At 44.4% G+C, this 26,739-nt stretch overlaps 1 protein-coding gene across 2 annotated transcripts in view; it reads right to left on the bottom strand.

Moving 5' to 3' along the window:
- Positions 1-7,762: 7,762 nt before the first annotated feature.
- EEPD1 (endonuclease/exonuclease/phosphatase family domain containing 1) overlaps positions 7,763-26,739 on the bottom strand; it is a 62,632-nt gene continuing 43,655 nt past the window's right edge. Inside the window, exons 3-8 of one of the 2 annotated variants that reach the window (XM_054058560.1) lie at positions 18,193-18,303; positions 14,710-14,844; positions 13,286-13,418; positions 13,120-13,188; positions 8,367-8,561; positions 7,763-8,258 (exon numbers count right to left, since the gene is read on the bottom strand). In XM_054058560.1, the coding sequence (XP_053914535.1) occupies positions 8,059-8,258; positions 8,367-8,561; positions 13,120-13,188; positions 13,286-13,418; positions 14,710-14,844; positions 18,193-18,303 (843 nt within the window). In that variant the 3' untranslated portion in view covers positions 7,763-8,058. The remainder of the gene's footprint in view (positions 8,259-8,366; positions 8,562-13,119; positions 13,189-13,285; positions 13,419-14,709; positions 14,845-18,192; positions 18,304-26,739) is intronic. The other variant, XM_009567842.2, reaches the window with a different exon arrangement.

The raw sequence follows: 26,739 nt of genomic DNA, 5'->3' as shown, positions 1-26,739 counted from the left end.
CCAATTTGTCAGATGCTCCAATTACCTCAAGGTGATCCGCAGCTGTCTCCTCCACCAGCAGCTCCGTGCTTCTTTCCCACAGCATGACTGAGCCAATGCCCGGGCTGAGGCACGGCTGCCCATTCCATGCCTTCTGCTCGGGGCGGGGCGGCTGGGAAGAGGTGGCATCAGCGATTTCCTCAGCATGTACTGCAAGGGGAAGAGGAGGTAGGAAGAAGAATACATTAGCACAGACGAGCATAAGCCAGCGCAGTTCACCTGGAAGGGACCCAGAAGGATCTCTAGTCCAACTGCCTGATCGCTTCAGGGCTCAGCAAAAGATAAAGCATGGTATTATGGGCATTTTCCAAATGCCTCTTAAACACTGACAGGTATGAGGCATTGACCAACATCCTAAGAAGCCTGTTCCAAGGTTTGACCTCTCTCTCAGTCAAGAAATGTTTCCTCACATCAAGGCCGAACCTCCCCTGACAGGCACAGCTTTTCAGACACTCCCACACAGCCTGGCACTGGGTACCAAGCAGAAGCGATCAGCCCCTCCCTCTCCACTTCCCCTTCTCGGGAAGCTGTAGAGAGCAATCAGGTCAGCCCTCAGCCTCCTTCTCTCCACAGGCAAACCCCTTGTCCTGAGGTGCTCCTCAGAGGACATGCCTTCCAGTCCTTTCCCCCGCTTTGGTGCCTTCCTTGGGACTGTTTGAGTACCTTCCCATCCTCCTTAAATTGTGGGGCCCAGATCTGCACAGCAAACTCAAGGCGAGGCTGCACCAACGCTAAATGCAGTGGGGTAATCTCCTCTTTTGACCAGCTGATCATGCTGTCTTTAATATGCCCCGGTTTGTGGTTTGCCCTCTTGGCTACCAGGATGCGCTGATGGCTCACATTGAGCCTGCTGTCGACCAGCACCCCCCGATCCCTTTCTGCAGGGCATCTCTCCAGCCACTCCTCTTCTGTTTATACTAGGATCTGGCGTTACTCCGTCCCAGGTGCAGAACTCAGGACTTGGTTTTGTTTAATGCCATGCCAGTATCCTCAGCAAACTTCTTAAGGGTGCACTCAACTCCTGCATACAGATCATTGATAAAAATATGGAAGAGAACTGGCCCTAGCATTGAGCTCTGCAGAACACTGCTGGTGACTGGTTGCCAGACTGTTGTGGCCCCATTCACAACAAGCCTTCAGCCCTGTCCTTCAGTCACCTACCTGCACATCTCACAGTTGCCCAACTTGTCCAGAAGGATGTTGTGAGGGACAATATCAAAAGCTGTACAAAAAGGCAGAGAAACAACATCCTCTACCTTTGTAGAAGGATTTCGGAAGAGTTAAACAAGACTTTCCCTTTGTGAACTCGTTGACTGTGCCTGATGACTGTGTTGTCATGCCTTTCAGTAGCACCCAGTATGAGGTTCTCCATCATTTTCTTTTCTATCTACTGGTGGATAAAAACTGGTTGGATGGTAGTATTCAAAGAGTGGTGGTCAATGGTTCAAAGTCCAGATGGAGATCTGTGATGAGTGGTGTCCCTCAGAGGTTTGTACTGGGACCGATGCTGTTTCATGTCTTTATCAATGGTATTGTCATCGAGATTGAGTGCACCCTCAGCAAGTTTGCAGATGACACCAAGCTGAGTGGTGTAGTTGCCACACTGGAAGGATGGGATGTCATCCGGAGGGACCCGGACAGACTGGAGAAGCGGGTATCCAAGAACCTCATGAGGTTTAACAAGTCCAAGTGTAAGGTCCTACACCTGGGTCGGGGCGATCCCCATTTTCAGTATCCGATGGGAGATGATGTCATTGAGAGCAGTCCTGTGGAGAAGGGGTGCTGGTCGATGAGAAGCTCAACGTGAGGCAGCAATGTGCGCTTGCAGCCCAGAAGGCCAACCGTACCCTGGGCTGCATCAAAAGAAGCGTGGCCAGCAGGGTGAGGGAAGTGATTCTGCCCCTCTATTCCTCTCTTGGGAAACCTCATCCAGAACACTGTGTCCAGCTCTGGAATCCTCAACATAAGAAGGATATGAAGCTGTTGGAACAGGCCCAGAGGAGGGCTACAAAGATGATCGGAAGGCTGGAGTACCTTCCCTACCAGGACAGGCTGAGAGAGTTGGGCTTGCTCAGCCTGGAGAAGAGAAGGATCAGAGGAGATCTTAGAGCAAACTTCCAGTAGCGGAAGGGAGCCTACGGGAAAGCTAGAGAGGGGCTTTTCATAAAGGCTTGCGGTGATAGGACAAGGGGGAATGGGTATAAACTGGAAAGGGGCAGATTTAGACTAGCCATTAGGAAGACGTTCTTCACCATGAGAGTAGTGAGACACCGGAACAGGCTGCCAAGGGAAGTTGTGGATGCCCCACCCCTGGAGGTGTTCAAGGCCAGGTTGGATGGGGCCTTGGGCAGCCTGGTCTGGAGGGATGTCCCTGCCCATGGCAGGGGCGTTGAAACTGGATGATCTTTAAGGCCCCTTCCAACACTAACTGTTCTAGGATTGTATAATTCTGATTCTGTGAAGCAAGAAAGAACACAGATGGAGACCACACAGCTAGGGCTCACACAAATGAGCAGGACGGGGTTGGACAGGCATGGTTTAGAAGAGAAACTTCCTAAGGAAACTCAGTGGCAGGAGAAATGTGGCCAGTAACACAGGAGTGGCTTCAGGCCACAGAATTCTCCCCTTGTGCCGTAGAATCAGAGCAGAGCAGATGCCTTCTAGCAGGGACCATCTCCACTGGCCTGAATGTGTGATGCTTTGCAGCTTTGGAGGAGAAACAGGGGGCACACACCAGCACCAGCCCCCCAGCACAGCTGCTCTAATACAGCCAAGCTGGACTCACATTCAGTTCTTGTCACAGCAGCACCCTGAAAATTGGGCTTGGATTGTCTCATGGGTAATACATACCTAGGGGCCCAATTTCCATCTCATGACATAGCCCAAACAAGAGACCACTTGGGCTGTCTCCTCCAGCTTACTTGCTTATTTCTCCTGCTCAGATTTTGCCCTGGTCTCTAGCACTCATCCTTCGGGCAGTGTTTCTTTAATTCCAGTCTTTCACCTGCCTTTTTATCTCAAGAATACATCCACTACTATAGAATCCGTCTCTCAGCCTAGAAAGTAACTCAATTCTCTCCCACCCACCAAAAGAATCCACCTGCCATCTATGAGTCAACCTCTTGTCATTCCTCTCCCCGCAGCAATATCTTAAAGCTGAGCTCCCCTGCATTTTTTTATCTTCCTGTATTACAGCTTTCAGAAAAGAGGCTTTTGCAGGTTTTGGCAAGATTTGTCACCAGACACACAGTACCACGTGGGGAAGCCTCCAGTTGCAATTGTCTTTTCCATCTACTCTCCCTTCCTCCTTTACCAGCCTCTCTCTGCTCCACACTCCTCCAGCAACCAGCATCCTTCTTCAGACATCTCTCTACCTTTCTCCCTAGGACTCTCCATGTTGCAGCCACATCCGTGTCCATGTCCTAGACGTGTGTCACTTTGGGGAGCCCATGGGCCGTTCCTGCCTGTCCGCTGGCCTGCTTCTGCTATCTCCCTACTTCCCGGGCATTTGCAATCTCTCACACATCCTCTCTACTCCCTCTACTCTTTTGACACTTTGAGGTTCCTTCACGGGTCCTCAACTGTCTCTAGAGCAAAAGAAATCTTTTTCCTTCTGTTTTGAAGTTAAAAACATGGTGAAGTGTGACTCTGGGTGCACACCTTGCCAAACAGAGCCCTGCCTGCTCCGTTGGCACCTTGCTGCTGGTGACAGAAAGGAGCGACGCTGAGTCCCCAGCCTGGTGGGACAGGCTTATCTCTAAGCATAAAAGCAGAGCATGGTGCTACAAGCAGACATACTACTCCCTCCATCCCAGAAATGACGGACAGGGAAAAAGCATGGTGTTTTTTCAGCTGACCCTTTGGGTCTCCACATACGCCTCCATACATCCCCCCTTAGGCACAGGAAAAAGGGCAGGGAAGAAATCTAGCACAAGCACTTCTCCTCTGGCACCTTTCTGACAGAAGGAAGCACTTGGGTGGACGAGGACTGGGTGAGAAATCCTTTCCAAACAGATGGGAAAACCTCACACGCAAAGGGGAAGAGTAGCATGGCCACAAAACCACGAGAAAAATGAGTTACAGTCCTACAATTGAAAGAATCGGGTTAAGGTCTCCTCAAATGAAACAAGACAAGAGTGTTGGTCTGGAGAAGGAAGAGCTTCCTTGGAAGCCACTCCCTACAAAATCGTGGGAAAGTGCTCTGAAAGGTTGGTGTTGGTGCTCCTTGTGTTCTCTCTTCAGACAACGTTTGAGCAATATTGCAGTTCGAGTCTGTGTACATTCCATTTTATTTTCTTTTGAAACAAGGCCCATGCTTTCACACAGCTGACAAAAAGGCACCTTTGGAAGTCCCCCAGGCTGGAAACATCTCACCACTTATGAATGGCCAAAAGGAGGGGTGATTAAAGGGTCACCCAGCCACGTTTTTCCTGCTTAGTCTGCAGGTACTCTGCAGTAAGTCCTTTTGTGTCCTTTGATTCTACGCAGGACATTTTTGACTTCCACTTAAAAATTGCTTAAGACTTGAAAGCTGAAAACCAACCAATCAAAAATCTCACGTTACAACCTTATGAGAAAAGGGTCTGCTTGAATGTGCGTGGGTATTTACATTATATACTGTCCAATACACATGGAGCACCTCATAAGACAAACTTGATCGCAGAGTTGCAGCATCCTGCCATTACTTACTCCTGCCATGCTCTTTCCAGACACTAGTTTTAAACCCCAAAACAAACTCATTCTCTAAAGGTGGCATTGAGGTATCTAGGAAAATCTCCGAATCTCTTGGGCTGACAATTTTTTGTGCTTTTCTAGGAACACCGAACACCAATTCCTGCAAGGGCTCAAGAGTAAGCAGCCTCAGTTTTGGAACTGTGCGTGATGAAGCTTTCACCCCTGCTGCACCAGGAACCATTCAACCTGTTGCTGGCACGAGCTGGTTCTTGCAAGTCCATTTCCAGGACAGTTATTTAGTTGTGTTTGCTCTTCAGAGGTTTTTAGCAGCTCTCCAAAACACTCCTCCTGTATTGCAACTCCTCTTTTTAGACCATTTGCAGCACCGTTTTTTGCAACAACACTGCAAAGCCAAGTGACCAATTGGACATTTGTCAAAGAAATGCTCCTAACAAGCGCACAGGACAAAGCAGAGTGTTTGCCATGAAGCAAACAGGTCAAAATGAACTGGGAAGGAGAAAAACTTGGATATTCTTAAAAGCCTTGTCAAAAGGGAGCAAAGAGGAGAGGCCAAACACCAGCTGCTTCCGCCTCAGCCTTGGTGGGTGAGGCATTGCTTTAAGCTTTTCTTCCAGCAGGTACTAAACGGTAGAAACTCAACTTGAAAACTCAACAGTGCCCTACCAGGAGCTCCCTCTCAGAGGCTGCCAGGAGGAGACTAGAACTCACCTGTAGAAGCCACCAGTGCAGAGTCTCACCAGGCGAAGCCACCTCGGGGACCATGGGCTGTCCATCAGCTGTCACCATGTCACCTGGCCAGGGGAGGTCTGGGGCTGTTCCATGTCAGAAGGAGACAAGAGGCAGTGTAATTGAAAGGAAGCAGCCAGGCTCCATGTGCAGGGAATTGCTCCACCACCATTTGCCATGCACAGGTGAGCTGAATTGCATTCCAGAAATGACTTAAGAAAAAATAAACCTGGACCAAATGCGTTTGCAGCACTTTACTTATGAGGCAGGATCCAGTCTCACAAAAGTTGGGCTCCTAAGGGGAGCCCAAAACATGCAAGGTGTAGAGCCTGCATCAGGCCTTTTGCCTGAAAGGCTCATTGTTTCTGTGCTGCCTTCCATGGTGCTGTCAGGGCAATACAGCTACAAAAAGCAGAGCTAGCCTAGCTTCTACTGTAAGCATTTTCAAATAAAGTTGCTCCCACAGTCACAGGAGGAAGCCAGCCACCACTTCAAGCTTCTAAACCACCATAGTATGAAAAATGTTTTTGGGACCTCCAAAATCCATCAGGCTCACAAGCACCTCAGCATCCACCAAGGACATCACACACAAAAAGCAAAGCAAGATTTTTAAAACCAGTGAAACCATCAAGACGCTCAGGCACTGTTGATTTCCAGTATGAAGGAACCAGGAACATACCTCATACTGATGTTCCAAGCAAGGCAGAACTCCGCCAGCAGGTATCAAACTTCTTCACCATTCCTTCTGTGGCCCATCTTACTCCAAGACATCTTTCCGTTCACCAAATAACCCCCTTTTTCGAGTTCCTCCAGGCTACAGACCAGCCTCAAAAACCTGTCCTACAGCTCACACACAGGTTACAAGAGTGGCTCAGCTCATTTCTCTCATGGGCAGCTCATGTTAATAGGCTACTAATCAGTCAAAGCAAGGGCCTTCTTGCAACTGCAAGAGCTGCTGCTTGCAGACCACCACCCCCACAGGAGACTGCAGGTGCGTCTCTAGACTTTGGTGCCACTGCATCTATTTACACCTGCAGCAGATGAAATGGGATCTGGCTCTTTCAAGTTTCATTTCTAGAGCTAGAACATTATTTCAGCCTCCAAATATATTTATAGCAGGGAAACGCTACCAAACACTGGTTGGTACAACAGAAGGAGTCTGTTCTTGGGAATTTTACTGCTGCTCACCTCATGTGATATTCATTTGACTGGGGCAACTCTATTGCATCCTTTCCTATATTTTTAAGTGGTCCAGGGAGAGTTTCTTGGGGGATTTGGTGCTGCTCAAATTGAGAGTGGGGCAGCAAAATTATGCCTGGTGGAAAAGGACAAAAAAGCAGCAGCAAGGATCCAAAAGGGCGGTCAAGAATTGGAAGAGGCTGTCCAGGGAAGTGCTTGAGTCACCATCCCTAGGGGTATTTAAAAGACATGTAAACGTGGTGCCTAGGGACATGGTTTAGTGGTGGACTTGATGATCTTAAAGGTCTTTTCCAACTTAAATGATTCTACAATTCCATAACTGCCTGGTCTTCCAGAGGGAAACAGAAAACAAGGCTCTCCTAAAGAACTGATGAGCAGAGGTCAGTGCAACATGCGCAGCAGTGTTTGCAGTGATCATGCAAATGTTGGTTAGTCTATAGAGATCCCAGTGATATGTGGCCTATTTCTCCTGGATGCAGATCCCTGCTTATAACACTGACTCCTAGAAAAAGACCTGGGGCTACATCTCCTTCTTGATCATCCCTTCTTGCTCCAGTTGCAGGGCTGGTCACAGAGCCAGAGGATAAGGGCTGCTCCTGCAAGATCCCCAAGGGGGAGCAAAGCAAAGGGCACTGGAGAAGTGGGCCAGGTTCTGCAGAGACAAGTCAGCGGCTTCCCAGCTCCCCAGCGCCAGTGTGCGGGAAAAAAACAACACTGAATGCTGCACACCAAACAAACAGCCTAAACCAGGCTCCAGAAAGCCCTTCTGGGGCAAAATGCACCCTTCTGTAAGCATAAGGAGAAAGAAAGGGAAGGAGGAAAGGCACTCACAACCTCATGGGGCTGTAGAGGAGCATGGCTTTTGTGGGCTGAGCCACAGGCACCAGTCAGGCCTCATTTAAGGTCATGTAGGGACCAGCTCCGGCAGCTTTTCTAAGTGCTGAACAGCATTTGCAAGTTCACAAGAATTTCCATGGCATCTCTTTTTTTGGAGCCTCTCTTATTCCCTATATTTACAAGAAGGCAAAGGGAAATAACCATCATTCCCCCCTCATGCTCGCAGCAAAGCCCTGCTTAGCTGCGTAATAGCAAAGATCCCATACAGTATTAAAAGTACACTTTATTTTTTGTACAATTCTCATCCAAATCTCCAGGTACGGAAATGTCCACTGTGTCCCCAGAAAAAGTTGCAGATTGCTCCACTGCCGTGAGACACTCCACAATTGTCCAGGAGGGCCACAAAGCCAGAGCCACCAAAATCAAGTGCTGATGCTTTCTACTTGTGGGGAGGAGAGCAGAAGGAGGGAGAGGGGGAGACAGACCTGCTCCACCAAGCAGTGAGAAAATAGAGCCTTTGACTGCTCTCTGGGGAGCAGAAGAGGCACCCTTAAGTTCACATCATCGTTCATGCTTAGTGTGGGAGTCGCTGCGTTCGACCATCACCCCATTGCCATTCCGTGTCACCTCCTTCTTGTTCCAGTCCTTTTCCAAGTAAAATTCGGCAAGCACAGGACAGTGGTCAGAAGCCACCCCACCCCAGGACCAGTTATCAGGGATCCATGGATTTGTAAGACCTTCTCGCACAACAGCCCAGTGGCCTGCATGAAAGAGAATCACAGACAAAAAGATAAGTAATATTGCCCAAATTTGACACACGCCGCTAACCTAACTAAAAGTTACACAATCTCACTAAAAAGCAACTCTACCTGTGAAAACCTTTTTCAAGCTCCGACTGATCCAGATGTTATCCAGCGACTTGGACCCTTGTGGGTTCTTTGTGCTGATATTTGTGAAGGTGCTGGAAGGGACCAGGTGATGGAACTTCTCCTTCCTCAGGATGTCATGGTCACTGCTGTCTGGGGCCTGGTTAAAATCTCCGAGGATGATCACGTCTTTTTCTCCTAGAAAACAGGAATAATATAAATGAATCAAATTACATCCATTGCTTAAGTACAAGAAGGAGAGAGGATAAATGGGAGGAGGAAAAATACAGATACTGAATAGCAAAGCTGACCTAACTCTGAACTTCTGGAATAAATGCTGTTTAAAGCCTTTTCAGCTATTTACTCACGGCCATTCTCTTCTTGTTTAAAAACAGCCAGTACACATTTCATGCTTGTTTTTAACTATCATCTTCTTTATAGTGGTGTTCTTTGCTTGCTATTCACTGTTAGTGACAAACTCAAAGACAGGCAGTTCTGGTCTTAGAGGCTTTTAGAAATCTTCAGAGAAGAGAACTATGAGAGTCTACAAGCTTTTTCCTTCCTGGGACTGAAGTGTGGAAGGAGATGGGGTTTCTCTACCACATCTAGTGTTCACAGATAAATCTCCTCGTTTCATGCTGTTGCTGTACAGGCAGCCAGCCAGGAGAGGGAGCGCAAGTTTAACAACAAAATCTACTCCACGCCTGCCTAGCACTACATGAAAGATGAATCGGGAATGGGCAGGAGAGCTGCGAGACTGTAAACGTCTGACTTACAAAACCAAATACTTCAAAACATGCTGCTTGATAAGATGCAGAGGGGTGATGAAAAGCTGATGAAACTCTTTGCGGTTTCTCTACACAAACTATAATGGAAATGACACGAGTTTTAAATATTATTCCATAGTATATTCCATGAAGTGTTCATGACAACAGCCATCCGACATTTAAAGGAAACAAAAAGCCCAAATCTGAACCTGAGCTATTTTAAGCTCCATCAGACCCTCCCCAAAAATATCAGTGCTTGTCTAATGGGACAATAACGCTTGCTAGGAGCTGGCAGCTTTGCATGCAAAAACCCTAAGATCTCTTGCTTAGCAGGAGCAGGAAGCCTGAAATGCGACCGCACCGTCTTGGTTCTACAAGACTAATGCTTGTTTAATGGCCCAAGCACCACTCAGATCTTTCCATGCTTTTGGCTCAGCCATATAAGTTTAGGGGAAAGGCCATTACAGAAAGTTCTGGAGCACATCCTTGGGGGCTGGTGTTTAAAGATGACAGAGAGGCAGGCATCTGAACAATAGTACCTCAATACCATACAAAATACATTCTGTTCTACCCTATTCTATTCTTAAAATACTCACACTTCTAGCAAATCATCAAGCCTATTTCCCTTATGTGGAAAACCTATGAAAAAAAATACTCAAAAGTGAGAATTTTAACTGACTGTTTCGTTATCGATGGCTTAGAAAAAGCAGAAGCTAAAAGACCCAGCCCCTAGATCTGTGCTCAGAAGGGAGGTAAGAAGTCAGCCTGCTGTGTGCACAGGGAGTCAGTCACTGTATTCTTCACCCACTCAAATTCTTGCATGCAGAATAACTAAGCATAAAATCAAAATGCAGTGTAGAGCTGACAGACAGAATGGGCTGGGTTGTGTTAAAGAAGCTGAAGCCTGATTTACCACTGGGGAGGCAAAGGATTGCTTCTGATACCCTCTTGCTTCTGATGACTGTGAATCACCGGGGAAAAGGGTGGGCAGCTCTGCGCTAAGCAGGAAAAGCAGGCAACACCAATTGTCTAGATAACCACCAACTTCATTTCCCCTTGTCCTGGCTCGCTCTCAGCTCTGCTCCTGCCTCTGCCAGCTCCTGCGACAGCAATGCCATACACAGGCGCTTTGTGTCTCATCCACCTGCTGTAGCCCTCAAAAGGCATCAAGCAGGGAAAGCAGAAAACCTGCTTGGATCCTTTTGTGTGTATGACTGCACCTAATCAGTCGTCCCTGGGGTCCCTCAGCCAAGGCAGGGAGCACAGCCGCCACACAGCAGCTGCAGGTCTCAGGGGTCTCACAAATCAGCCCCAATGGCTCTTGGCCCAATATAGCAAAAGGTCTAGAAGAATTCATGCCCTTGCTCAGAACAAGGGATGATAACTGATTAGAAACGGTAGTCACAATGTCCACATTTACAATCAGAGAGCAGAAAAATGAAAATTGAGACAATGCTACTGGTGCTGTGATGTGCCTTTCCTCTTTTGGAGGAAATGATAGTTTGAGACTGGCAGGGCTCGTTCCTCCTCAGGACTGAGCAGCAGAGGCTGCCTGAGCCAGAGGCTCCTCAGCTGACGCAATCTTATCCTCCTTTTCCTTCTGCAGAAGACAGCAGCAGAGGGTCCTTTACCAACCCATCTTCTGCTGCGAAGGTCCCTCCCATAGACTACACTGTCCTACGAGGACCCAGAGCCTCCATCTGCTGGGATGTGGCAGCATACAGCCCACAGCAGACAGATGCATGTCCCATTACCTCTCAGGGGTGCTCCCACACATATTCAGACCCCTTGGGCTCAAAGTAACACTGCCCTTGTTAAGGGAAGACTCTTCAGATGTGGAAAAGTTCCAGTCTGTTGCAAATGCATCTGCAAATTCACTGAAGCCCCAGCAACTTTTAGCAGTGTCTGCAGGTGGCTCTTGGCCAGCAAAGCAAAGTGCTGCCTTAAATCAGCTCTGTGCCGCAGCGGCTAAGAACCAGCATGCCAATGCAATCAGCTGAGGGACTTTCAGTGCCTAAAGAAGCCTGCAGTGTTGCAATCTGCCTTCCTGCGGGAACCAAGAAACCCTCCTTTGCTCTTTGGCAGTCCAAAGAGAGACACCTGTAGGATATTCTCCTTGGCCTTCCCATGTCCCAGATGAGTCCCTTCACGAATTAGACAGACCCTTAAACCCCCAAATTCTCCCTGGAGAAAGTGAGAAGCAGATGATGAGAGGGATGTGATGGTATATCGACTGTTATGAGACTTCTTACCACCTCTGAGAGGTCTTCTAAGCTTATTGCCCAAGGCATAAGTAACCTATGTAATATGGTCAAGTTGGTTGGGAGAGGATGACTAAGACAATACTCTGGTCCCTGGGTCCAAGCACTACCAGTGCATCCAGAATATCATCTGTGTGCTGCCCATGGCCACCACACTGTAGACAAACTGGTGGAACTCTTGAGACAAGGCAGAAGGGCTGCTGCAAAGAATTAGCTATGAGCAACCAACAGCAACGACATCACTCCAGTCCTGCTGAAGGGAAAGAAAGAGCAGGAAAAAGGAACCAGAGCCTACTGGTCTGATGGGAGAAATATGGGAGGACACTAGTGCTCTGCATTACAGGACACTCTGGATAGTAACCAAATATCCTCAGATGCTCACATGCCTCTTAAGAATGAAAAACAGCAGAGTAGGCATCTGTTAGCAAAATGGAAGCAGAAACTCCCAATTTACTGCAGTACCCACTGAAAATCAGTCTTTATTACCCATATTTTATGGATTGATTTGGAAGAAATAGAAGGATAGTGGTAATTTTAAGCATGACCTTGATTTTGGCAGGGTAATTCAACACTTCAAAGAAACATGTGTGCTCAACCATTTCTTTAGGAAACAAGACTGGCATCCCACAGGTTTCGAGGAATCTGAATGTCTTCTTTTGTGAAAGACTAAGTCAAGAATAAGCACGCTCCAATAATGTGCTTACCATATGAAAATAAAAACATGAAATAAGGAGAAGCCCTGATGCCAGAAGTCTTAATTTAGATGCAGTGGAAATGCAACTCTGTTGATTTCGGAAGAGCTACACATTTACTCGTGCCTCTGTTCAGCCTTTGGGGATTAAACAAACGATCTTTTTGTTTACTTCTATCCTTTCCAATTTCAAGGTACGTGGACAAATACTTAAATCAGTAGCATTTAAAAATAGCTCTGACTGACTTCTTGCAGCTCAAAAGGAAAAACAATAGAATACACATAAAAACTGCAAATAACTCTTGTGTTACAAAAGAGGGATATTAATGCTTCCAAGTGACCAGCCTTGCTAACCTGAGCCAAGCTGAAAATCATCACGCATATAACCTTGTAACCCTGCTACATCTTTGTGAAACAGTTAATGAAGGGGTAGATTTTTCTATTCCTATAACAAGATCAGCAACTTTTAGAATCTGAATGTGCTGTTCTGCTTCATAGAAAGTTGAATTTAATTTGCAACCTTCGAAGTAAGAAGCAAATTCTCAGAAATTAAGTAAAGAAATTCAGATGGATATTACATTGCTCAAGTTCAGGTCTAAATTCTGGTTCCCTCATGCTGGTGTAAAACTAGAGCAACATATTTGAAAAGAAAACAATTATCCTGCATGTTACACTCAGGTACCAAACCAGGATTTGGTGGCTGGCTCTTTTCTCGTTAGCTACCATCTCCTGTTTTACACTGGGTTTTCCAAAGTGCTTCCAATTATACAAAAGTTAATAGATAGGATCTATTTATTTGGGAAATAAAAGCCATTAAGCTTCGTTCAGATACCATATAGATATCATTTCCACAAAGCACTTAAAATAGAGTCTTAACCTCAGTGCTTTTTTTTTTTTTTTGGCTGAACTTGCTCTTACACTAGCAAAAAATCAGAAGGAACTTCATTTGAAAAAATGGTGTCAAAGCCGGCAGGATCCTCTGTGCTGTTTGTGTTAATTATAAGGACTAAAAGACACTGAGCAGGGGAAAAGCATACCTGCCATGCTACGGATCAATTCAAATACCAGTAACGACAATGCGAAGCTGATGAGGATGTTTGTGAAACCTGCACGGAGACAGATTTTATTTCTTTAAAAAACTCCTTTTGATTAGCTCAGATGATCAGTGTGCATGTGATTGCTGGCAGGAAAAATACACCATACCTTTCAGAGTCTCCTGCAAAGTCTGTGCAAAGGCTGCCAGCTTGTGGCTGTCGTGGTTTTTCCCGGTATTCTCTCCTACTGAGGGTGACAGGGCCAGATGAAGGTTAACCAGTGTTAAATCATTCATCCCAACCTGGAGAAGGAAGGAGAAATCAGTGCCATGCAGACAGGGAACAGAAGGTCACAAAGCAAAACCATGTGCCTGTTCCCAGTACTTTCAGGAGTAAATCTGGGTGTTTAGGACTTACTTCCCTATGTGTGTGGTGTGTTTTGGTTGGTCTTGTTTTGAGGAGGAAGACGAGGAAGGTATTTTGTAGCTGTTTGCAATAACCTAGTACCCTTTCAGTTCTGGGGAAAGTGATCTGTATAAGCAAACAGCTTCTTTCCATCAGGGCTGCAGAAAGCAGCTGTCTGCTTATGAAAATCAGTTTATGCAAAACCAGTTGTTAATAAGCTACAAATAATGTTGTGGTCATTACAGGGGCTAATTATGACTCTCTTGTGATTAGCTCTGGACTATCAGAGTCTAATCAAGAAACTTAATGTACCTTGAAAGTGGCTGTTGGCTGCCTGCAATCTTCTGCTTACCTCGTGGAACTCACTGTGTCATATGGCATGAGTAATGCTTGCTCCTAATATATACCTGTTTACACCATTCATTAATTAATATTAATTACAGATAACAATTTTATGCATCTATGTTTATTTTAATAACTATTGTCTCAAAGCGTTACCAGAGATGTCAAGTTCCCCAAACTGGACCCCTCCATCACAGCCTGTGCGCAGAAGGGGGCTGTGTGCTCACTCAAGCGTATGTACAAGAACAGTTTCCAAAATGCCTGATGTTCTTTTAGATGGATTCAGCCTAGTGAAAAAGCTTTAAATGGAAACTGCAATATGCCAGCAACATGTGAGAGATCAGCCCTCGTCTCGCAGGAGCACTGTGCCTTCTATATTTATATATACCCATTTTGACTACCCCTCTCCACTCAGAGTCTGTGGCACTGACAAGAATTACAGCCCTGTGGCAGGCTGCACCTTGTTCTTGCCATGTTAATTTGGTAAAAGCAGAACAAGGTGACAAAAGTGGAACAAAGTGACAAAACTCAGTGGCCGCAGATGCTACTGAAGATCCACTGACACTCATATGCTCAAATGCTGCTTTGCAGCAAGGTTTGCACCCACAGAAGCAGAGGAAAAGACTGATTCTGGTGACCTGCCATACCCACAAAAGCCCTATATGGGTATGTCTCATGACTTTGACCTATAATCAGGCCATGAGGCAGTGCTGAAATGATGAGATGGGTTAGTGCCTCATGCAAATTTTTATCTCTTAGAAGACTGTGTGTCTTTCCGGCTTCTTACACCAATTTTTTTAATAAAAGCTCAATCCTGCAAGGGGCAGTTGGCACAACAGCACTTACCTTGAAATGTGCAAGATATGGGTGAGGGTAGGAATGTCTCCCATTGCCATTAGTCTGTGCACTCTCCTGAGATGAAGCATCTTTCAGTTCAATGCCAGCTGTTGTATCCCAGAGGAAGCCAGAATATTCAACTCCCTGGAATTGAAAAGAAAAAAATAAAAAAGAAAGAAAAGCTACTAGTAAGAAGGTAAAACATAAACATTCTGCCCAAATCCAGTCCCTCCCCAGGTGAAACTTTAGCCTGCAAGTTTCAGTACCACTGCTGGTATTGGCAGTGGTTTACATCACTTCCAAAATAGGCAGGGGCAGTTAAAGATGATGGAGGTTTATATCTAGGCTTGGTGCCTGCTGAGCGCAGGAAGCCCAACTTGCTGTGCACAAGCGTAAAGGAGAAGCAGCATCTTAGGCTATCAGTAGGAGACAAAGAAAGAGGTAGAAATTCTTCCTTATCTCACCCTGGCCAAAAGGCCCACCAGATGTGGGAGGAACACTCTATAGGAAGGCCCAAGGAAAACTGAGCATGCTGAGCAACACATGTTGCTCTGCTACTCACAGTCCCTCACACCTGTACACTGGCTATTGGACACCCAGGTAACTTCAGCACTGCTCAGTCCAGCCGAGATTTAACACACTGTTTTATCTTATACAGGTGGAGTGTATTCAGGACAACTGTAGGGGTGAGAGATAAAGATGCTACCTCTCATATACGTGTTTGGGCTGATACAGTCTTTGTTTCCTTCTAGTCTAGGGAAGGCATCAGATTCTTCTGAACGTCATCAGTAACAAGGTAGTTTATTACCCATAGGTAAATAATGACTGTTTGTCTAACCCTGAGCTCAGTGCTTCTTGGTCTCATTGGGCAACTGCAAGGGCTGTGGCAGACAATGCTGCACAGTTGTTCCTTCTCCCCATGCCATACGCCATCTCACAGATTTCAGACACCCACAAACTAAAAATATCCAGGCTCCTTAAGTCTCTTGGCATGAAATCCGGTCTAGACCTCTCAGCCCTGTCAGTCTTCTCTGTCTCTTTTCCAGCTCAAATGTTTTGCGCTCAGCTCTCTGCTCCTTTCAGCTCTGGTTCTATTATCCTGCATGCTTTTTTTCTTTTTTTTTTTTATTACTTCAGAATCGGCATTTTCAGAAAGCTGCCTGCCCTGGCTGCACCAGCAGCAATATCTAATTCAAAGCCTGTCAGCTTCTCCTTCCATCAGTCAGACACCATTTTCCTTGATATCATTCAATATTGCTTCCCTTTGTGAATTATAGTTAAATCCATCTCAGGAAGAGTTTTTTCCATTTCAGCTGCAATACTTAAGTGTCTGCTCTGCTAACTTCCTGTGAGCCTTGAAAGAAAGCATTAAGGCTGGCTAAAATACTTTGGTGTATCCTCTAGATAACTCATCTTCAAAATACTGACAAAATTATTCTGCCAGTCAGAAGCCTAAGGTCTGAAAACTGCTATAGGAAAAGACCTGGAAGAATAAAACCGATTTCAGCAGCTGTTCACTATTCTCTGACTCCAGATTTCACATCAACGTGGTTAAAAGTCATTTCTTGGTTGAAGGCATATGAAAGTACAAGCCTGAAGCATCATCCACCATTTTGCATTATTTAGCCCTGTAGAGCATACCGAGATCAGCTTGTGCCAAAGATTCTATGTGATCAGTGTTACACTGCCTTACTGCACTGTATTGCACTTCTGTACAGAATCTTCAAACCTGATGGACTCATTAACTCACCTGAGCCCCTTGACTAACCCAAGGGGCAGAGCAGACTTCTTGGCTTAGTGGAGGGTTCTCCAGCATAGCCAGATTCTGTTAAAGCAGCTAAAAGGAAGAGTCAGTAGATACCTCTTCTATTCTTAGCTTGGACTCAGACTTTTCCCATGATTTTGGGAACCATTCATCCTTACACTCTTACCAGTAAAACACGGTAGATGATGATTTTTAAATTACTCAGTCCACAGTCAAAACTGTCATTGTTATCTTTGGAAATGCAGCTCAGGAAAAAATAAACTAAAGGCTCCGGATTTAATATAGAAACTCTGAGACAATTACTAATAATTCTTGGAAAAAAAGAAACAGCAGAGGAAAAATTTCAATAACTTTGCACAATTTTTTATATTCAGTGTTTTAATCATCTGGCCTAACAAAAGATCCTAAAGGAAAACTCCAGCCAGGAATAAAAATGTCCTGAAGGGAATTTGCACTTTGCATTGGAATGAATTGTGAATTGTGTTAAACCTTGGACCTTTTCTGTCTTTCTAGTGGTAGCTAGAGTCCAGTCCTTGTGCTGCTCAAGTGGTGGGGTTTTGTTTGGGTTTTTTTTTTTTCTCTCCCATTATTTGTCATTCTCAGGTTTTACGCAGAAGGGCAGCAAAATTTGCTGCAGCTCCCAAAACATCCGAGTCCAACAACAGCCTTGGGTGTGAATGGAGATAGAACTTAATTTTGAACAGCCAGATTAAGAAAACGTGGATTCTAAGCAGCACGATTGCAGGATAGAACTGCAGCCACATCTTTAATAACAACAGTGCTTAGAATAGATGAAGACAGCACAATGCACTGCTAAGCATCACTCATTACATGACAGGTCTCAGGTCCTACTTCCATCCCGCAACCACATCCATGCTGCAATAACTGCCTTACGAGAATGATCTCGTTCAGCAACAACAGCTCGAGCATGAGGAGGACTTTGCTCTGAACTCTTATTAGCACTCTTAAATGGAAAAAAGAGAGATTTTCCTTGGGACAGACTGCTTTTGGGCACCGTTAGTGGTGCCCAGTCCAATGAAGCTGTGCCTTGAATATTGTCAAGGTTAGCAGATGTAGCTGTCGCCACCTTATAAATTAGTACCTCGCTACAGTATATACATTCCCACAGCAGAAGATGCTGCAGGGAAAAGCACAGTGCAACACAGTGCTGATTTCAAAGGGAATCCACAGTGTATTTTAAATACCCATGCAGAGCACTCTGGAGAACATGTGAGATAACCTTCTCTTCCAGACAAGGATGGCAGCCTGCCTGGGGCCCCTCTGTGGGATCTTCACTTGCGAACTAGGGAAACGAGGAGCTCTTGCAAATGCCGGCCAGTGCTCTGCTAGGGAACAAGCTCAGCTGACTAGTACAAAAAAATTCAGAAGTACTGCAGTCTGCCAGGGGCAAAATCAAGGACTCTTTCCTTGTCCTAATGTGTAGCCTTACTTCTATTTCTATGCTGGTTTTACCCACCATACCTCCTCCAAACACACACTCCTTCCCCCTTACAAGTGTGCCACAGGCTGAGGAAAACAATTCTTCCAAAAAAATCAATTGCACAGTGAACTTGAAAGCTATAGGAACAAACAGCTAAAAACCCAAGAGAAGTAAACCTTGCCAAAAAAAGATTTGCAAATTGTTTTGCCTTAAACATTCAAAATATGTCCTTAGTTGTGTGTGGGGGGGAAGCAAAGCTGAAGTTCAGACTTAGGGATTAATGTACCTTGTGTAGCTGGCCTGAGGGTTTTTCGGAAACAACACCCTTCCAACATCCTCTAGGGCCCTTCCACTTGCGGATGTTTGGCAGTGTTGGCTGGTTCAGCTCCATACAAAACTAGAGAGAGAGGAAAAGGAAAAGAAAAAAAAAAAGATTAGCTTTGTAGTGGTTTAAAAAAAAAAAACGCAAAATAAAGCAGGTAGGGGTCATTGGTAAGAGACACTTTGAAGCACAGGCTGTGCTCTCTGCCCTCCCTGAAGGCTCACAAAGGAGGTGGTCCGGGCCACATCCCAGGTTGAGTCAACCCCAACTGGACATTTCTCGGAGATAAATAAAAATTAGAATAGCTCAGTGCAAATGCTGCAAGTAGAACGTTTCTCCCTCAGACTCTTATTTTTCCTCCAAAATTACTTTTTTGATTGGAACGGGGTTTCTTCTGTGCTGCTTTCAAAGATGCTGACTGCACCATACCCCATCTCCTGCGGGCCTCCACATGCTGCCAGGGGGCAGGAAGCCCCTGTAGTGTGGCTGGCTCTGGTCCAACACGGAGGCTTCTGGTACAACGCAAAAGGAAGGATATAAGCCACCTCAGTAGCTGATCTCCCGGGGTTTGGGCTCCTCTGACTTTATGCCAGCGACACGTGCTTGAGACTCCCCACGCACAAAGGGATCGGCTGCAGACTTGCATGCACAGCAGATCCTTCTGATGTTCCCCAGAGGCATTAAGTCTTCCCGGACACTTCTGTAAAGCCACAGCACCCAGACATCTTTACATGTTCAAGCACAGGGTCAGAGCTATAGAGGCTGCCCTCTAAAGCCCAACAGATCACGGATGCTGGAGCTGTGGACACATTGGAAAGCCTTCAATGTGTGGGTAATGTTTTGAGATTTAAATAAAATATTACTATAATAATAACAATAATACAATAACTATGCTCTGGAAAGTCTGGAACCTGAAACCCCTCGATGGAGACAATACAGAATACTTTCTGCACACAATGACTCCTTACAGTGGGACATGCCAAACAGTTTGAAGAGCTACAGTGGTAAACTGCACAAATATAAGTGTTTTCTACAGGGGTATCAGCAAAATGATGGGACAACTACTCTCATGCTTATTTTATCTTTAGATTTAAAGATAAAAATCAAACCTGCAAGTTCAGCATCCTGGAGGCTGAGGCTGCAAGCACTGACTTCTCAGACACACGCTACCCGGCAATCCTATTTTGCCTCACAAGGCTGAGAGTCATTTTGGTTGCACAACTGAAGTGAAAATGCTCGGCACACTTCAAAAACAATTTTCTGAAATGCAGAGGTTGGCTGGGGCTTCTTATTCAAGAAGCTGCATTAACATACCGCGTTAGTGTCCATTATATACCTTCGGGCAGCGCTAGGGCTGGGATGATTTATTAAACAAGGAGGCACACAACATGCTTCCACAGCCTGGGAACACAGATCTGCTCTGAATTGATTGCCAGATGCTATCCTAATAAACACAATAAATCATGGCACCAAAAATTATTCATTCCTGATGTTATTCTGATGACTTTAAACAGCATGAGTTAAGTTAATGAGTTTTCTAATATTTAAATAACTTAAATCAGCAAAAAAAAAAAAAAAAGTAGTTGAAATTAGGAGTTCAACTGTAACCCCTACAAAAGACATAACTTATCTCTGGATTGCAGTTGCCTAGAAAGTCCAGCCAGAACAAAATATATGACAGGGCTGAATAAATCCTACAGAAACCACTGCTTTTTTTAAAAGAGCATCTGCAGTTGACTAGTTTGAATATTTTGTTTCCTCCAAATTGATTATTTTTTAAGACCTTCATTTAACTTTGCTTACAGAAAAGATGACAAATAAGGTTACACTTTTGTTTAGAAAAAAAAGCCATCAGCCTATTCAGGGTATGGTAGCAGCAACAGAGAACTTGGCCTACATCAGCTGACTTTAATCTGTGTCCATTTTCCAGGGCTTATAGGCACACAGATTTTGAAGCTGTGACAGCATATTTGTTTAGGTCATGTCTTTTAACTGAAGTCAGAAGGGCATTTCTCAAAACATGTTGTGCTGCCCAGAAGCCCCAACCTCAAGCAACATTAAACTTTTCCTTGCATAGTAAAAATATATACGCAAACTCCTAGCCCACACTGGGAATCAATAAAATGCCTTTCCTCCTTTAAACTTTTTTTTTTTTTCCCAAAAAAGTCCTCCTAAGGAAAAAAGTTCTAATTTTGTTTTTCTCTAGACCCTTTCAGGCTGAAAGTTTCCTGGAATGCAATCAGCTTCCTAATTAAATCCTACACATACTGAGTCAAAACTCACACATATGCCATAATACCAATAGCACCAGGGCTTATTTACAAGGATACCCTGTATTACACCCATGCCATTGCAGTCTTTCTTGCAGCTGGGTACCTGGTTTTGTGGGACAGGCAGCAATTCCAGAGAACAGGAACATGTTCAAAGACCTAATTACTCTTTGTTCACCCTGATAAGCAGCCAATGTCTGTCACTCCCAGCCTTTCCAGAAGGAGACATGGATACAGGAATGAGTTTATAGCTGACACTGGAACAGAATGGAGGGCAGTTGTAAGAAGATGGACAAATGAACGTTTGAGGAGGGATTGAAAAGGGGAAAGTAAGGGGCCTTGAACTAATTTGGGAGCAGGGAGAAGGATGTATACTGGGCTGGCAAGTGCTAGAGATCATAATATTGTTACAGGCTCCCTAACACACCTTGTCACCCGCCAAGACACTCCAAGCATTGCCAGCAAGAGCATCTAATTTGTACATGAAGTTAAATCTCTCCAGTTCAGTAACTGCACACTAGAGGAGACGCCAGTGAGCATGCTGAGTTAGGCCCCAAGCAGATCTCATCACATCTTGTTCAGGATGTCCTGGCTGATCTTTCTTTTCTTTTAGGGTGCTATCTGTGCAGCTGGTCACAAATCAGGCACAGAGCGGTCATTTTTTCTAGATGACGACACCACCCAATGCTGAACATTTTTGACTGTCAAGTGTCACTCCTATATTACCAGCACTAGGGACCACATGGAGCCAATGACCTCACTTAAGGTGAGCATTTCTTACTTGAAAAGAGGGTGCACTACTCCTAAAACCTGAGGAAACTAAATGTGACTCAGGAAAATATCGATTTAGGGCTTAATAAATTACACATTTCTTATTAGCCAGTCCTCTTTGAAGGACACTTTCACTTCAGACCCAGAGTCAGAGCAGAGGCTATAGGAATGCGAGGAGAGAAGGAACAGTGAGGAGGAGCGTCCAGAGCGAGCTTGTTACAGCATGGTACGTCTTGGCACACCTGGACTTTAGAAAGGCACTCAAAGCAATTAACTGTCCATTTTGGTTAATTAACACAGAAGATTTCAGGCCAAAAGGGCACTGCAGTAAAGATAAACGACAACTTACTTCATTAAAGCTAAGGTGATTTTGATTCCTTTTATCCAAGAGGAGAGACGACAGCTATGGAATAAATATTCATTTCTAAGTGTCACATATACATAGTTCCTTTAATTTTAACAGGCACTAGAGGGAGCAGCTTTAATGAGTACCGGAGATGCATATGAAACTTTCATCAATTCCTTATCATTTCAGCTATGTCGAGGTGTCATATTAATAAAGATTTGACATCATATTGGTGAAAGAGACTTGCAGTTCAAATGCGAGAGCTGGCAACAGTTGAAAGGGAGACCCTGCCCAGCAAAGAAAGATGTTAAACTATATCATTAGGTGAAAATTCACCACCTTTTTTCAAATTGTAGATCCTGGATAAATCCGGAAGTAGCAATCTGTATCTGTGCACGAAAAATTTAGCAAGCTCACTTTCCTGTTACTTTTGAGAGACCTCTTAGTTGTAGTTTATGGACTACAGGAATTTGCAGGTCATGGGCTGGAAAACACCAGGGTAAGGGCTGTTCTATGCCAGAGCATCTCCCAGTGATGGACTTCATTATGCAGGAAAGGGTAAAAGAAGAACTCTAAGATATAGCTTGTAAATGGTGCAATGGAACTTAAGGAGAAGCCCCTGAACCCTTTCCAAAAATCCCATCCTGAAACACTATCTAATATATTTCTGATAGAAGATACAACAAAATTGGCAGTGGCTTCATGAGACTGTCTGGTACTGCTCTTTTTTAATCCATCCTTTAAATGTACATTTTCTTTTCTTTCTTCACCCAAGTGAACTGTACTTTTATTTCCAATTGAAAAAGCAGACTCGAACGTCTGTAATTCTATTCCAATCTACCACATTCAGGACACAGCTACAGGTGGTGCACCCTCATGAAGCCTGACCTAGAAAGCCAGGAGCAGAAAAGTTAAAAATATTTCTGAGAACTTGAAATCAACACCTTTGGTTTTCAAGTAAAGCAACCTGATTTGACAATGATGCTCCAGAAGATGTTTTGTTAGGTCATGTTCCAGAGGAGGAAGAAGCAGAGTTAGGGGGCAGAGAGGTTTCTGACTGTTGTATTTTACTGAACTGGCTACTGAGGTAAGGAAAGGTCAAAGGGCTCGGGACTGTTGCCGTAGTGCAGCCACGCATGACAGAGCAAGGTGAGTCAAGAGGGCATGCAAGATGCAGTGGGGCCAGGATGCTCAGTGCAATTCTAACACCACATCCACATTGGCACAGGCAACAGCAACTAAGGAAAAGGACGCAGAGGAGCATCAGGCCTTTCAGTTACATCTGGATTCTCCTGTAACCAAATGTAATAGCAGGGAAGGAAGTGTTATTATTGCTAAAGCCTGCAACAGAGACTCGGCATTGGATCCCATTTCCCACCCACAACAATGTTGTCTCAGGCTTTCACTGCTTGTTTGCCTTTCCCTCAAGTGTATCCCTTTCCTATTTGCAAAAGTAGCCAAAAAACACACACACAAGAAGGAGACGCATCCACTGGTGTGGGAGATGCATTCGCAGATGCTCTTCAGAGGAATTATATAAATAACACTAGGGAAAGTCAGGGTGGCCCTATGCTAAGATAAAATGTTTTTCACATACCCATTCAACTAGACCCTTCCATGATCACTCCAGTAAAAATTGCACAATGTTTATTGCTTGTGTTGTTCAAGTACTGATATTACATAAAGGTAAATAAAGCTTGGCAGGCAGATTGGGGTCTGACAGACAGATAATTACGAGCATTTTCAAAGGAGTACAACTCCCCCAGGCAATCAGTTTCAGTCTCTGACATATGTATACATTTGTGTTGGAAAAAGTTTTCTAGTCCATCTTGCACATAACTGTACATAAATCTACAATGAAATTAAAGAAATAATAAAAAAAAAATATAAAGTTTTGGAGGAAAGAAAAGATAAGGAACCAATTTACTGTAAACGCAGCAGCCACGGAACTACTCCTGGAAAGCTTATCTGCCCATTCTGCCGTGATAGCATGTCTTGTGTGCACTGGGTTGTTGAGACCTGGTGCAATAACTTTCCATCCTTTATGTATTAGTTTGTTGTTCCTAGATCTAAACCAAAACATCCAGATCGATGGCCAAATAAATACTTGCCATCCTCCACTTTCTCCACACTCTCCAAAGCATTCTTCAAAAGCTCTACAAACTCATTATGAGCAGTGAAACTGAGGCAGAGCCTGGCAGCACAGCCAAATCCTCAATTGTTGCCCTTAGAAATAACAGAGCACCTATAAGGCATAGTCATTGCCTCTATGTGACTTTGCATGCTATGGACATACACAGCTCATTTGTTGCAATAATGTGCAAGCATATCGGAGTTCCAAGTGCTGGTGCATCTGAAGGCAAGCATCTACGGCTTTTTCAACTCGAGCAGGACTTATTTTTTCCTGGAAAATGTGCTGCTTCTGCTTCTTAATGAGCATTCCAATAATTGAGACAGCCACCCATGGAGGAAGGATCAGGTTGGCAGCTCTTAACTGAGTGCTCCTTGCACCACATTATGGACTGGAGAGCCCTTGCTGCTCAGGAACTGCATAGCGACCCAAATTCCTAGCTTTGCTGCAAAGACTACTTCTAAGCTTAATTCTTTAATAAAGGAAAACTCCAGGACTGAGGTCTTCAGAGGAGATATGGTGAGGAATCCTCATTTTTCAAACCAAATTATACACAAACAAGTTGTCCAGGTCCACCCCCACTGCTTCAGATGAGGGCAATTCTGAGTCTGCAAAAAGGCACTGCTCTGGTTTCCTGAGAAGCATGAAAGCAAAGCATCAAATGACTCTGTCATTCAGGCACCTCTGGGGTTACATAGCAGCTGAAGGACGCCTGGCAGGATTGGAAAGTTTTTCAAACTGAAGGCATAGTTTCCATATCGTACCCCTGCGAGGTATCTGAGACCCTTCATAAGCTTGGCCCTGTTTTGAACCAACCCATGGATGTGAATCCAGCTGGACATGAGCCTCTCTCTTGCGTTACTCACCCATTGTACTTTATGAATGTGCAGGAAATAATTATGCTGATAAGCTTAACATTATCTCAATTATCAAAAGCTCCTAATGATTTGTTTCCATATATGAACCTGTTGGAGTCAAATCAGCTTTTTTTTTTTTTTTTTAAGTCAGGCTTTACAGGATCAGTTGGGGAGTGGTACGAGCTGAAGTTTGCACTCCCAAGTTATTTACTTCCCTTTTTGAGTATTTATTTTGGAAAAAAAATAGCAGTTTCTACGCTGTCCTCCCAGATGAATTACAGCTCACCACAGTCACCCAACTGCTTAATTCTTTGTAATATCTAAGAGGAAATTACTTTCTTTATCTTGGAATATATGATTAAAAAAACAGACTGCAGTCCATGAAACCAGTTCTCTGCCCACCTTTCATCATAGTGTTCCAGGGATAACAATGAAGATCATTCACTGGCACGATCTCCTACCTTCATCCTAAGCAAATGTGATTATTTATATAAACAGTGTCTTTTTATAGATCTTCAAAGGGAGACACAGAAACTTTTGGTACAGAGGAGCAAACCAACAACAACTGAAAGAGGCAATAAAATAACTCCCCTAACACATTTTAAGTGCTGGGGCCACTACTAAGGAATTATAGAATGCTTAACTGCCTATGCCAATTTGCCACTTAATGAGGAATTGTCTTCACAGATGGTTGGTGGAGATCTATGCTGCTCTCTCCCTATGGAAGAGAGCACCTATATGGGCCAATCTCCATGCAGGAGAAGTTTCATGGGCTCTCAACTTCTCATGTTTCCATTCACAAGCTGAGCTTTTTCCTTGTGCTTCATGGGACAGAGTAATTTTGCAGAAGACATTTCCTGACTACTTCTTTTTGTACCCTTAAGGACTTTTTTTTATTTTTAAACATAATATAGGAATTAGGGCTCAAGAGGTTGTCAAGGATGGTCACAAATCTTTGCAATTTACCCTTGAAGCCTTTTCAAGAGAGCGTTTCATTCTGGATAAATAGGCAGTATAATCATTAACAGCAATAATGACGTGCTAAGGGAATTAATGTGATATAAAGAAGAAGAAAAAGAAGCCCTCACGACTGTGAGGCTATCTTTTTCATCAAGCTGCTTTTACGAGAAATGAGTAGTTGACTTCACATACTTTCCCTACATTGTAATAAAACGGTTTGCTCAACTGGTCAGCTGTGCTACAAATCGTTGCCACCCCATGACTGAAGTATTCACTTATTACTATGTTGTCTCTTGTAAATATTCAGGTGCTTTTCCAAGTCTTTCTTCCCAACTCATTATTTCCAAAGGAAGAAGACGAGTTTCATTTTGCTGCCGCTTCAGACCTCTCTGGGAACACAGGTGTATGCTTGGGGAAGGGATCAAGATTATTAGAGCAATGTGGCATCAGATAATTTAGAAATACTACCATAAGTGTGTAATTACAGCTACTCTTTCAAGTAGTGACTGACACAGAGAGATCCAAGTCTTACACAGAGTGAACTATTGCACATTTAGCCAGTGCATATGTACTTTGTCTTGACCTGTTACGGCCACCACTTGGCACACTGAGACCTAAGCTGCATGCTCATTTGCACTAGGTATAAGGCACCAGGCAACCAGGAGTCAGTGGCTTCCTGGGAACTCTTATTTTCTTTTTGTTTTAATTCCTGGGCCGGTTCTTTCCTCATGAAATATGAAACACAGCAATCAATTTCTGTGGTGCAACATAAAAACATTTCGCTGCTGAGTACAATCCTACCACCCAGGAACCACTTGGACTACAGAAAGTGAAAATCAGTTTATCAGAACCTGGCCCTTGATATGGAAAACAATTAGAAAATCATCCTATGAAACCTGAGACCCATAACTGATAAGAAAGTTTCTTGTTCACCAATTTAAAAATCCCCAAAACTAGCAAACCTACCAGTGACATATATCAATTTACCATGATCTGAATCGCTAGGGGAGGTTTAGACTGGATATTAGGAAAAATTAGTTCACCAAAGAGGTTGTCAAGAATTGGAACAGACTGTCCAGGGAAGTGGCTGAGTCACCTTGCTGGAGATACTTAAAATATGTGTAGATGTTGTGCATAGGGATATGGTTTAGTGGTGGACTTGGCAGTGTTAAGTTT

Source organism: Cuculus canorus, chromosome 2 (genome assembly GCF_017976375.1).
Source record: "Cuculus canorus isolate bCucCan1 chromosome 2, bCucCan1.pri, whole genome shotgun sequence".
NCBI lineage: Eukaryota > Metazoa > Chordata > Aves > Cuculiformes > Cuculidae > Cuculus > Cuculus canorus.
The sequence above is the reverse complement of the archived record's forward strand: the minus strand, read 5'-3'. Positions and strand labels throughout refer to the sequence as shown.